We start from the raw sequence: 12,625 nt of genomic DNA on the forward strand, positions 1-12,625 counted from the left end.
CTTCTCCATTCTCTATATATTTTCTCTTTCTGAGATTTTGATTTTTTAAAAACCACATTCTATTGTTTATATCTCTTAACTTCATTTTCATATTCTCCAGCCACTTGTCTCTCTGTGTTATATTCTGAGTAATTTCTTTGATTTTTCTCTTTTCCAATGCACTAGTTTTCTCCTCTCTAATACACCATCTAACCCATCCACTGGGTTTTCTGTGTCACCAGGCACATGCTCACACTGGCATGCAGATACATGCATAATAAGTGTGTATGTACATTCTAGCTCTCTTTTGCAAATCTGCTTGGTCATTCTCTTCAGCTTGTTCATTTTTATGTTCTTCTTCTTTATTTCTTTAAATATTCCAGTCCCATAGCTCAAAAACTTGTAGCTGGGGGCTCTAAAGCTATGGCTTATTGTCACTGCCTATTCTCACTCGCAGAGAGTTAGTGATCTTTGACTATAAGCCTTTGCTTCATCTGAAATCAGCCCAAACTGAGGACATTCAGTCCAGAGATGACTTTCTCCTGCTTCTGCTTGGAGGCAGGGATGCCGCTCTGTCAGGATCCCCTCAGCCCTCACCCCAGGGCCTGGACCCATCACAAGAGGCCCCCGGTCCAGCCTCCCTATATCCTGGCCTCCCTGAGCCTCGGCATTTTGACAGCAGTGCTGCCTCTGCATTTCAGAACAAAGCTCCCCTGGCCAAGCTGTAGGTTCTGGCCCCAGTTGTAATCAGGGCGACGTGGGAAGAAAGGGGAAAGGCAGGATCACTGAAAAGTCCCAGTACTTCTTATAAGGCTGTGATTCTTTGAAGAGTGTGTCCTATCTAGGGCTTAGCTGTTTCACATCAGTAGGGCTCCTCAACCAGTCTGGTGGGGCAACATGTTAAAAGCCAAACGATTGGCTTTGCCACAATGGAGCTTTCAAGGCCTGTTGAATTTTCATTGAGTGGATGTTTTCCAGTGGGTTGTTGTGGGTTTTATTGCTTATGGAAGAGGATGCCTCAACTGATTTCATTGGGACCATGGCCCTGCCAATGCCTTTATTTTGGTGGACAGGGCAAGCTGGAATGAGGCCCTATGCCAGGCCCCTTCTATATATAAATGACCCCTAATTGACGCTCATTGATGGGAATTTTACTCCGTTTCCTTTCTTTCCTCAAAAGATACGGTCTTTCAGAGTCTGGACCTTTGAGATGAAAGGGTTTATTTTAATCTGAGACCGAGTGTACAGACAGACAGAATGCAAGCCAAGCCAAGTGGGTCCATAGATTCGAACCAGGAAGTCTGTTCCATGTTCCCAGGCTTTCCTGGTCCTAATCTCCTCTGAGGGCTTCTTACCAAGTGGCCCTCCCTGCTCCAGGGACACCATAGGCTCAGGGGACAGTGTTGTAGACTCTGTAGTCATCCTTCTGGGTGATGTGCAGCTTCCAAGGGAAGAGGTGCTTCTGGGAGGGGAGACCTTGGGCCTGCTTCACCATGAGCGCCACGTCCTCGTCTGACAGCAGCCGCACCAGATCCCCCTGAGCATCCCGGTAATTCAGGGCGATGTCTTCCCTCTGGAACTCCCGCCTGGGCGGGAAAGATCAGGGTTAATAGAAGGTCCAGGGGCCTCGGGCCTAAGCCTAAGGGATACAGGGAAAGGGGGCTGAGGGCTTTTGAGAGCCAGGAGCTAAGAATCAGAAGAGATCAGAGCTTGACACAGACCTTATCATCTGTGTGGTCCAACCTCCCACTGTACAGATGGAGAAACTGAGACAGGGGAGAAGAGGCTTCCACAACAAATTAGTGGCACAGCCTGAAGTGCTCTGTGTATAAATGTGCAGAGTTAAGAACCATCGTGGGGAAGAGGAGTGGGTTTGGCCAGGCACAAGCCACAGAGGATAGAGCCCCCGAGAGCTATTATCTGTGTGAAGGCTGGGGGAGAACTCTATAAGGATTGGGACCATCTGATGCGGGGTGCACGTGACTGGTGACAGTAAAAACTGATACAACCGTTCTATAGGTAACTTGACAAATGGGGTGGGAAGCCTAACAGACTTGCAAACACCTTGATTTCAAAATTCCACTTCTAGAAACTCATCCTGAGGGAAAATTGGGCAAGTCACCAAATATGAGAAGCACAGCATTATTCCTGGTAGTAAGAAAGTGGAGGATAATCTAAATGGCCAAGAAGAGGTGACTACATCGACTATGGTGCATCCCCGGCATGATACCATGCAGCGAGCTGTCGTCATAATTATGGGGTGGGGGTGGAGGTGTGCACTCAAGAAATCTAGATGTGCATCTAGTAATGAGAGGAGAAATATTATGCATATACATTTCACTTCTTTATACCTTTCTGTGATTTCTGACATTTTTTTAATGATGAAAAGGAATTACTTTCATAGTCAGGAATAGAACAATTCCATTCTGTGTGAATAAGCTGGATCTTGGGAGGTGGTGGTTCTCTGATGGCACAGGACCCAAGTCCAAGGTTTTTAGCTAGGAAGACTCTAGCTCTGGCTGCAAATCCACACTCGCAAGCTGTGTGACCTCATCCAAGCCCCTGTATGTCGCTCTGCAGACCCCCACTCATCTCCGTCATGGGGAGCTGGTGTCTGCCCCGCGGGGCCAGGCTGGGGGTAAAGCAGAGGCAAAACACCTCGCACCTCCATGCACTGTGTTCCTTCCTCTGTTTGCTCCCCCAGGGGGCTGGCCCACCACCTCCACCCCCTGCCATCTCCCACCTCTCACCTCATGAGCTGCATCAGGTCCTTGAACAGAGGGGTGCTGCTGAGCTCTTCCTCCACCGCGATGTCCCTAGGGGACAACGGGCAGTGGTGAGGGGGCATCAGGCTGGAAGGGGACCCGGGAACAATAAGGGCAGGATCACAATGGATCTTGACATCTTGTCACCGAGGTAAGGCTTATCTATAGGGCAGTGTGAGCCACTGCAGGCTTTTAGTTGAGTGAGGGGAGACCTACTTTGGGTCTCAGAGCCCAGAGTGGGATGTAGGGGGTGGGATGGGGGTGGGGGCACAAACTTGGTGGTGCTGATGGTGTCTTCGTAGTAGTAGCAGCGCAGCCAGTTGGTGGGGTCTTCCTCCTCCGGGAAGTCCTTGAGGATCTTCACGAACGACTGTGGGAAGATGCCCGTGGCTCCCCGGACAGTGCCCTGAGGAAGAAAGAAGGAGCTGCCCTCTCGGTGGGAGGAGAGGCAGCAGGGCTGAACCACTCCCCTCACCCAGGCCCCCTTATGATGATGCAGACAAGGTCGTATGCAGAGGTAGGAGAAAAAGTGACCAAGGTCGCCATCCTGTTCACCCCAAGAAGACTTATATTTCCATTCTAGAATACGTCAAGATCTCTTTATCTGGAAAGCTCATTTCATCTAATTCAGTCATTCATTCACAGACTTCATGAGTCCCGGGCACAGGACAGGCTCTGGGACTCAGAATGGATGGCAGTCCTTGCCCTTCCGCTTGCAGCTGTGTTATAATGGGTGACGCAGGGAAGCAGGTGAACTTCATGCTGAGCCAATGGCCGGAGGCATTAAGGAGGAACACAGATGGGGGACAGAGATGACATGGTGGCTCCCTTCACTCATTCATTCATTCATTCATTCATTCATTCTACGGACACCACAGAGCACCTGCTCTAGCCCCAATGGCCAGAAATCTCTTTCCAGCCCAGGCCAAGCCCAGCCACTGCCTGTGCTTTGCCCACATGTCCTCTTAATCCTCACAACCCTAGAGAAGACATATTATCCACATCCCATTTTGCAGACCCGTAAACTGAGGTCCAAAGTAATCCCCTCATCTTCCCCTAAAGCTGAGGCCAGAAGTTGGCCAACCTTCTCACACAGAGAGCTTTTCAGAAAATAGGAAGGTAGCAAGCATTTCCTATTTCTGGAGCATTTCCCAGCAATACCCGACAGCTGTAAGAGCCTTAGTGTCCCGGGGCCTCTGGGTGGCTCAGTGGTTGAGGGTCTGCCTTCAGCTCAGATCGTGATCCCGAGTCCTGGGATCGAGTCCCACATCGGGCTCCATGCGGGGAGCCTGTTCTCCCTCTGCCTGTGTCTCTGCCTCTTTCTCTGTGTTTGTCATGAATAAATAAATAAAATCTAAAAAAAAAAAAAAAGAGCCTTAGTGTCCCAGGACAAGTCAGTGAGACAGATGGTCCTGCGGCTTTCGAGCCCCTGGCCACCAGGGACCCTCCTCTCCCCTCGAGTCCCCCTGGGGCTGTCCCCCATCTCCTTCAGACACCTCTTGCCTCAGAAGCCTCAACAAAAATGGAATTTTGTGTAGGAACAGCAGGACCCGATCCAAACCGCTGGAACCAGAGCCAGGACCTCCCATCTCCACTCACTGAGTTAGTATGAGTCCCTGTAGGGGCCACAAACCAGGTGTGCATGGAGACAAAGCAAGGATCAAGACAGGCCTCTTATCTGACCTTCCCAGCAGATGGATGCATCTAGGCCCTCTATGGGCCAAGCCCCGCATAGCTGCGCCTGGGTCAGCCCTCCCAGGATGGCTATGAAGAAACTGCCAGCTATCTCCGTTTACGGAAAAGGAAACCACAGGGTTGAGCAAAGTTCCCAGAGACGCAAAGCTAGTTGAAAACAAGTAGGAAATGACACCAGACAGGCCGACTCCAGAGCTCAAGGTCGGCATCACTATCTTGTCTCACTGCCTTCAAGTTAAGGGACATCATCCCAGGTGACACACCAGTGCGTCTTGGCTGCGGGTGATTTTGCGCCCCCCTCCCCCGCCAGCCAAATGTCTGCAGATGTTTGATTATCAACTGCAGGGGTGCTACTGGCATCTAGTGAGCAGAGCCCGAGGTTGTGGCTAACCCCCCTACAATGCACAGGATGGCCCCACACCAAAGAATCATCTGGCCCCAAATGTCAACAGTGCCGTGGCTAAGAAACCCCGAGATAGACCAAGATATTAAATTCAGTAGATTAACCGACTTGCCTAAAGCAACTGTTTGTTGGGGTCAGAACCAAAGGGAAGTGTGGTCTCCAGAATCTTCTGCCCCATTCACACAACTGCCTCCCCATGGCTGTACTCCTCGGCTGCCCCCACCCAGCAGCTCTGATTCCCAGGACCGTCTGCAGATGGCATCTCTTCCCTGAGCCAGTCCCCACCCCTGCCCCCCTCTGGTCTCCTGCCACAACCAGACGCAAAACAACCTCACCTCCAACTTACCTCCAACCTCACCTGCATCCTCACCTGCACCTTCACCTCCAACTTCACCCCCATTCACACACCAACCTCATCCCCATCCTCACCTCCAACCTCACCCCCATCATCACCCCTAACCTCACCTCCAACTTCACTCCCAACCTCACCTCCAACCTTACTCCCATCCTCACCAACCTTACCCCATCGTCACCCAACCTCATCTCCAACCTCACCTGCATACTCATCTGCATCTTCACCTCCAACATCACCTTCAACCTCACCCCCGACCTCACCCCAACCTCATCCTCATCCTTACCTCCAACATCACCTCCAACATCACCTCTAACCTTACCCCCATCCTCACCTCCAGCCAGTCTTTATTGATCCGACTGAGAAGGATGATCACATCTCCAGCTTTGAAATTCAGCTCCAGTTTGCTGTTGCCAGTGAAGTCAAACAAGGCCTGGGAGAAGAGTGGAGTAGGGCAGGAGGGAGGAAGCATCCACTGAATTCCTACTAAAGTGCTTTGCATACTTCAGCGTCCCAGTTAACAGCTGAGGACACTGGCCCAGGAAACATGACCGACTTGTCTGAGGCCACGCCATTTGTTAGTGGGGAAGCCTGGATTAGAACCCAGGTCTCGGGGATCCCTGGGTGGCTCAGCAGTTTAGCGTCTGCCTTTGGCCCAGGGCGCGATCCTGGAGTCCCGGGATCGAGTCCCACGTCGGGCTCCCAGCATGGAGCCTGCTTCTCCCTCTGCCTGTGTCTCTGCCTCTCTCTCTCTCTCTGTCTATCATAAATTAAATAAATCTTAAAAAAAAAAAAAAAGAAAAGAACCCAGGTCTCTCTGACTCCAGAATGGTGCTCCTTTCAGACCTGGTGGGATGAACACAGAGAGGCAAGGATGCAAACTCCCTGGGCCGATCCCCTTCCTCAGTACCCCAAGCCTTGGCGCAGGCTCCAGTGCTCCCATAAGCCCAGGGCGCTGACCACACTGTCTCTGCATGGGTGTCTCCAGGGAGCTGGGAGCTCCTTAAGGACAGGACCTGGTTCGAGTCATGTCTGATGCTTCAGTCCCCTCAGTGGGGCTGGCCTGGAGGAGGCCAGGAAGGCTTGCTGAACGGATGGTGGATAGCTGTGTTCCCCCTGCCTCTGAGTACAGCCTCCTGTACAGCCCCACATTGCCTCCTGTCAGCTGGGACCCCTTGGGACTGAGGCTGAGGCCCCTCCTCCCCGCAGCACCCAGTCCCAATCTTAGGCACACAGAGGGCGCCTGGCAGGAGAGCACAGTGGTGCAGGGTGGAGCCCAGAGGTGGGGTGGGAGGCCTGGCTCGCCGGGGGTACCTCTGCTCGTGGAGCTGCCATGCGGTCAAAGATGGCATCTTGGGGGGACTCGTTCTTGCTGTGGAGAGAGAAGGGAGGCCTATCAGTCCTCCCGGCCCCTCAGAGCCAGGCTCCCTGCTTCTGTGCCCAGAGAAGCCCCTCTTCAGGGGCAGGAGAGGATGTTAAAAATGCAGCTATGATTGCTCGTCTGGGCCATCATACTTACTCCCTGTTCCCATTGCCCCTGGGAGAGGGACTATATCCTCCTCTGTGGACCAGGAGGGACCGTATCCCTCCTCCACTTAGCGAGGAGGGGGGAGGAATATACACATCTGCTTAGCACCCTAGCTTATCAACCCTTTCACATCTGCTCTTCCTTCTACTCCTCACACCCAACCTCTAGTCTTTCCACCAAGAAAATGGGCTGGAGAAGCACTCTGCATCAGGGCTCCAGGCACAGGGCTGCCTCTTGGCTCAGCTGGAATTGAGACCCTGCCTACCTGTATGTCCCGGGGACATGGCCAGGCATGGAGAGGACACACTAAGGTACTAGCCTCAGGAAGGAGGGAGGATCTGGGAGGGAGGCCGGGGCTCAGGAGCACTGTCCCTGGAACTCTTAGCAGCAGTAGCCCGGCCTTGGGAAGCCTAGCCCTATTTCAGTGGTTTAGGTTTTCTGTGATTGGAAAGACCCTTAGGAAGGAGCTGGGTGGGAGTAGTGGGCTCTTTAGAATCTGAGAGGAAGCAGCAGCATCTTCGGAGGCCAGTGTGACACACCAGGAGTCACAGCCAGCCCCATGGAACTGCAACTGAGGCTGGGCACAGGGCATCCCAGGAGATACTCTGGGAGCATCTGCGGAGAGAGCAGCTCCTCCTTTCCTCCCCCTCAGCTCTCTCCAGGCACCCCAAGGCCTGAGGTACCCCCAGTGGGTGCTGTGCCACCAAATATCCCCATCAGTGGCCCAGCCCCTGTCCTCCATCCTCATCGTCACACACATCAGAAGGCACCCACCTTCTATCCCTCCAGGCCCTGTGCTTGGTTTTCCAAGCTCATCTAACAAGCAGAACCTCCTGGGGTGTTCAGGGATCGAAGTGATCTCTAGGAAAAGAAGCGTCTTTGCAGGGGCGGAGGACATCTGGGACAGAGCACCTGGTTAGGGACACCTGGCATGTGGCCCACGGAAGCACAGGGGCTGGTCACTTACACCTTCCGGGTGCGCGGCCGGAGCCGGCGCAGCGCCTGGGGCACCTGCTCTGAGTCATAGGGTGACTGGTAGAAGAAGATCCGGACGTCCTCGTCCATCAGCACCCAGATGGGCAGGCTGAGGAGGCTCTGCATTTGGGAGAGGAGGCAGGAGCGGGGTGGTCAACAGAAAGGTCTGGACATCCTGACCCATCTGCTCCATTCCCATGTCCCATGCTGGTCCCTCCCTCTCTCTCTCGTAATAAAGCTCTCTGCCTGATCACAGACGCAAGACAGTATTTCTCTTCACACAAGAGAGGCAACATCTCATGAGCTTTCCCCCGGGTGCGAGGTCAGGAGGGGACCAACCGGCTTGAGAACACTTCGTTTGGAAAAGACCTAAAGGCCTCCAGACGTAACACTGATGGTGACGGCAGGTAAAGTGACGTGGTGGTGACTATGCAGGCACCGCACTGAGTACCACCCCATGTGACCTCACTCCGTCTCACAATAACCTCAAAGTTGGTGTGAGAGAGGTTAGGGGACCTGCCCGAGGCCACCTGGCCCAGCAGGTAACAGAGCTGGGCCACCTAGAGCCATCTGTCACCAGGGCCCATCCCCCAGTGAACAATGAGACAATAGTAGGAGGAAGGATACTTCAAATAACTCAAATCAACAACAGTTGGTGGCATTACAGCCTAAAAAATGCTTTCTGATTGATACCTTATCTCATGTCACAGTTGGGGAAACTGAGGCTCAAAAGGGCAAAGTACCTGACCTGCTTGGCAGAGCTAAGAAGCAGTGGAGTAGGGACCCTCACTCAGTGTGATGCTGGTTACTCCCACCACAGGGCAAAGATCCGCAGACCGTGAGGATGCAGAGTAGCCGGGCCCCCGCAGGGTCATCCCCCCCAGCTGCACAGCACAAAGGTCCCCAGGGGTGCCGTGTTGCCTTTGGGTGCTATGGCTCCAGAGGCACCCAGACCCCCCTCCCCTTGGAGAATCCCACGGAGGCGGCAGGACGGGGAGGGGCCCAGAGGTCCAACTCGGAGGAACTGGGAATACAGAGCCTGGAAAGGACAGGGCTGATATATGGGGAGGGTGGGGAGGCGGCCCATAGATGGGCTTCAGGGGACGGACCCTGAGCCAGTGGGTGGCCTTGGGCAAGCGTAATTAAGGGGGGGATGACAATAGTGTCTGCCTTGCGGAATGGCGTGAGGCTTAAAGGAGCGATACGTGCACAGCATTTAGAACACTCCGGGCATCTAGCGGGGCCCCTGCGGAGTTGGGATCATCCGCCGTCGCTGTCACTTTCATTACAACGTAGCGTGGGGGTGAAATCTGGCCCTGGAGTCACAGAGCCACGAGTTCAAGTCTCCGCCCTCCTGTCTAGCCGCTCTGTGACATGGAGTGGGCGGCCCCACCTCTCCGTACCTCCACGTCCCCTTGTGAAGAACGATAACAGTATCTAACTCACAAGGTATTGACGGAAATAAATAAGCCTATTTGTTTATCCGACAAACGTATAGCAAGAGGCTCCTGGCTGCCGGTCCAAGCACCCCACACCATTCCAGGCAGCTGCAGGCGTCTTCATCACATGACCCATATTCTCCTGAGGACAGTGGTGAGACCAGTGAGTGGAAGCTACAGGGAATCGGGTCTTTCTAATCGCCATGCAACAGGGTGCGGACAGGGAAGAGTGGTGGTGAGTTCCCCGTCCCCGAATGTTTCAAGCATGGGCTGGGGTTAGCCAGAGCACAGAGGCCTGCAGTGATTGAGTCCTGGGCTTTGAGGAACCGAATCAGACAGAGAGGCAGAGGTGGGATCCTCCAGGCTGCTGGTGGCTGAGCCCCGGGTGGGACGAAGTGCTCAAGCTCTACAGCCTCATCCCTCTCTGTGGAGCTCCCCCCTCCCCTGGCCCTGCAGGAGGGGACAGGAGCCTCCAGCCGCCCTGGAGCAGCCATCACAGTGCACCCCCCCCAACCCCTCCACAGCCTAGGGGCTTCCCACTGTCCCTCCTGTGGGCTCAGAGCAGGATTCCTGAACCGACCACTCCCCTCCTGCTGCTCATTCCGCCAGGGGTTAGCATCTCTCACGTTCTGGAAGCTCCCAACATCACTCCCCTCCCATGAGACCAGAGAGCAGAGCACACTGCCCCATTTCATAGGTTAGGAAACCAAGGCCGAGAGAGCATGAGCAACTTGCCTCAAGTCACCCAAATAGTCAATGTCAGAGCAAAGACTGAAGACTCCTAGCTCTGTGTCCTTCAGCCAGGAGAGTAGAAGAGGAGGGGGAGCCCTCACTGGCTGTTAGGGTGCCTCTGTGCTATGGGGAGAGCTTCCTTCTCCAGTTTCTTAAGGTTGCCACCAAGCCATGGCTTGGATGCCTTTGGTGACAGGGTGCTCACCACCTCATGAGGACCACTGGCCCTTTCTTGTATGGTCCTGATTGGTAGAAGGCTTTTCCTGACCAGCCTGGTCTCTGCCTTCAGGGTGCCTCTTTCTTTGTGCTCCCATCTCCTGGGGATGCAGACAGTTTACAGGTCGGGAAATACCCAAGGGCACCCGGGCAAGGCCCACGAATGCAACCAAATCATCCCATGCATTGGCAAGGGAGGGCCTTTCTCCAGTTGGTATAAAGGCCCTGCGTGAGAGAGCTGGGGCCCTGGCCCGTCATGCCCCTGTTACATAGGTCACAGCTTTGTGATTTCGTGACCCACTTGTCAGAGTCCCCACAGGGCAGATATCAGATCCTGTTTACCTCAGCATCAGAACACCCGGCACAGACAGCAGACTTGTCGATTCAGAGTGTGGTTCCTTGAGCCTTCTCCACTGCTTCCACACCACCCCCAACAGCCCCGACATCCTGTTTCCCTCCTCAATCTCTTTAAGGATTGAAGATGGGGGCCATCAGAGCAGGAGAACGGGCCCCCAGGCCAGGCTCATGGATGGCACATGGGCTGCTTCCCCCTCCAGACCCTGCCAGGGGCCCTCCCAGGGGTCCTCCCAGGCGCCAGGGTGACACGGCCCCACTGTTACCTTCATGTAGGCATTGAGGGCAGGTATCCGCATCTCCGCGATCTCCTGTTTCACACCCACATAGACTTTGGCTGCAGAAATGCAAAGAGCTGCCCTGGGAGCCTGGCCCAAGACCATGGTCTCTGGGCTCCAAGCCACCCACCTGGGCCAGGAATCTTCCCTGCTGGCTCCGCAGGGCTGAGGGGCCACTCCGGCCACCCCACCTTTCAACTTGCATTCTCTCAATTGTCCTGTCACCAGGGGATATTTTTCTTGTCATATTTATTTATTGCCCATATCTCTACACACACACACACACACACTCAGGATTCTTGGCTCCAAGAGAAAAGGAGCTTTGCCTTGCTCACAGCTATATCCCACACCTAGGATGGGGGTCCTCATCCCCAGCTGCACATGTAAGTCACCTGGGCAGCATTTAAAAATCTCATTGTATAGGACCCAGAATAATTAAATCAGAATCTCTGGGGGTGGGACTCGGGCATCAGAATTCTTTCAACCTCAAGGTACTTCTAATATGCCCCCCGAGGTTAGGAACCAAGGCCCTAGAAAAATGCCCCAATCCATCAATATTTGTTGAGTAGATGGATGCATCATTGCTCAAAAGCAAGGCAGTGTGTTCGGGGGTGGGGGTGGGGGGACAAAAGGAAACAGATGATGGCTGACCCACGACAAATGTCGTCCCCAGGAGCCTTAGGTGGGGGCCTTGGTAGAACCGTCCATCCAAAGCACCCCCACCAGAAGACAAATGCCTGGCTCCTGTTGTCTGTGAGATGGGCAGGGGCTGGTGCCCGGCAGGGGTAGGAGGGCAGTGTCTGAGGTCTAGGGGAGGGAGGCATTTGGGACCAACAGCCACAAGAGAGCCGTTAAGATCAGAGGTCAGATTATCTGGTAGTGGGGAGGGTATTGGGAGGGAGGAGAAAGCGGAGGATGGCACTGTTGAGGAGGCCCAAGAACCTTCCAAGGAGCACAGAGAGGGCCGAGAGGGAGGAAGAGAACCCGGAGGAGGTCCCAGAGAGCTTCCCAGAGGAAGAAGCAGGACAGTGAAGGTGAGGCCGGGCTGTGCCCACAGAAGTCCAAGTTAACAACAGGTCAGGGGTCACCTCCCCAGGGGGAGCGCAGTGGGGGGCAGTGGGAGCTGAAACCAAGCTGGCGGGTGAGCAGGGGATGGAGGGGGAAGGGGAACAGTGAGTGAGATTTTGAGGGCCTTTGGGGCCCAAGGGGGCTGCAGCAGGAACACCTCCTTGTGGCACATGCTTGTTCAAAGACAGGAGGACTGAGGCGGTGGGAGAGCCTGGCAGAGTCAATAAATAAGGAGAAGGCAAGTGTACAAGGAGGCGGAGGAGAGGCCATCAGGAGAAAGCCAGGGGGAGGGAGGCAAAGGCCCAATGGGAGACTAAGAGCAGGAAGGTCCCCTGTCCCCTGCAGCCTGCAAACAGGGAAGGGGCAGGTGCAAGCGCAAGTGGCTCGGGAGGAGGACAAGAGAAGCCAGGAGCTCCTGGGGGACAGCTTCAGCGCCTCCGTGGGGCTGCTTGCAGGCCTCAGTGGGAACAGAGAGAGAGCAAGCCAGAGGTAGGGTGTGGAGCTTACAGAAGGAAAGGACAGGAGGTGTCTCTGCTGTGTGTGGCAAGGGTACCTGTATGCGGCCTGCAGGGTGTGGGGGCACCCCGAGACTACCCCGTGTACCCGGCACCCCACGCTCCTGCAGGGCTCATGAGTGCAGGTGGCGAGGAGCTACAGACCTGGGCCGACCCGAGGTGCATGTTTGGGCTGAGCTGGGAGAGAGGCCAGGAGGCAAGGGGTGAGGGGACTGTCCAGTGCCCACGGTGTCACAGCAGACCAGGGAAGGGAGGGGCATGGGGAACTGCCCAAGCTGGGTCGGCTCTAGACAGGGCCGGAGGGGGTGCTGGAGACCAGTCGGCGT

General features: G+C 54.7%; 1 protein-coding gene across 2 annotated transcripts in view; it reads right to left on the reverse strand.

Annotated features, from left to right (window-relative positions):
- Window positions 1-1,183: 1,183 nt before the first annotated feature.
- The window catches only part of NCF4 (neutrophil cytosolic factor 4), a 74,579-nt gene continuing 63,137 nt past the window's right edge, over window positions 1,184-12,625 (reverse strand). For both annotated transcript variants that reach the window (XM_035696455.2, XM_025460967.3), the window contains 7 exons: window positions 10,705-10,775; window positions 7,690-7,817; window positions 6,509-6,566; window positions 5,529-5,627; window positions 3,020-3,150; window positions 2,730-2,795; window positions 1,184-1,565 (listed from right to left, as the gene is read on the reverse strand). In XM_035696455.2, coding sequence (XP_035552348.1) covers window positions 1,370-1,565; window positions 2,730-2,795; window positions 3,020-3,150; window positions 5,529-5,627; window positions 6,509-6,566; window positions 7,690-7,817; window positions 10,705-10,775 — 749 coding nt within the window. In that variant the 3' untranslated portion in view covers window positions 1,184-1,369. The remainder of the gene's footprint in view (window positions 1,566-2,729; window positions 2,796-3,019; window positions 3,151-5,528; window positions 5,628-6,508; window positions 6,567-7,689; window positions 7,818-10,704; window positions 10,776-12,625) is intronic.

This window comes from Canis lupus, chromosome 10 (genome assembly GCF_003254725.2).
Source record: "Canis lupus dingo isolate Sandy chromosome 10, ASM325472v2, whole genome shotgun sequence".
NCBI lineage: Eukaryota > Metazoa > Chordata > Mammalia > Carnivora > Canidae > Canis > Canis lupus.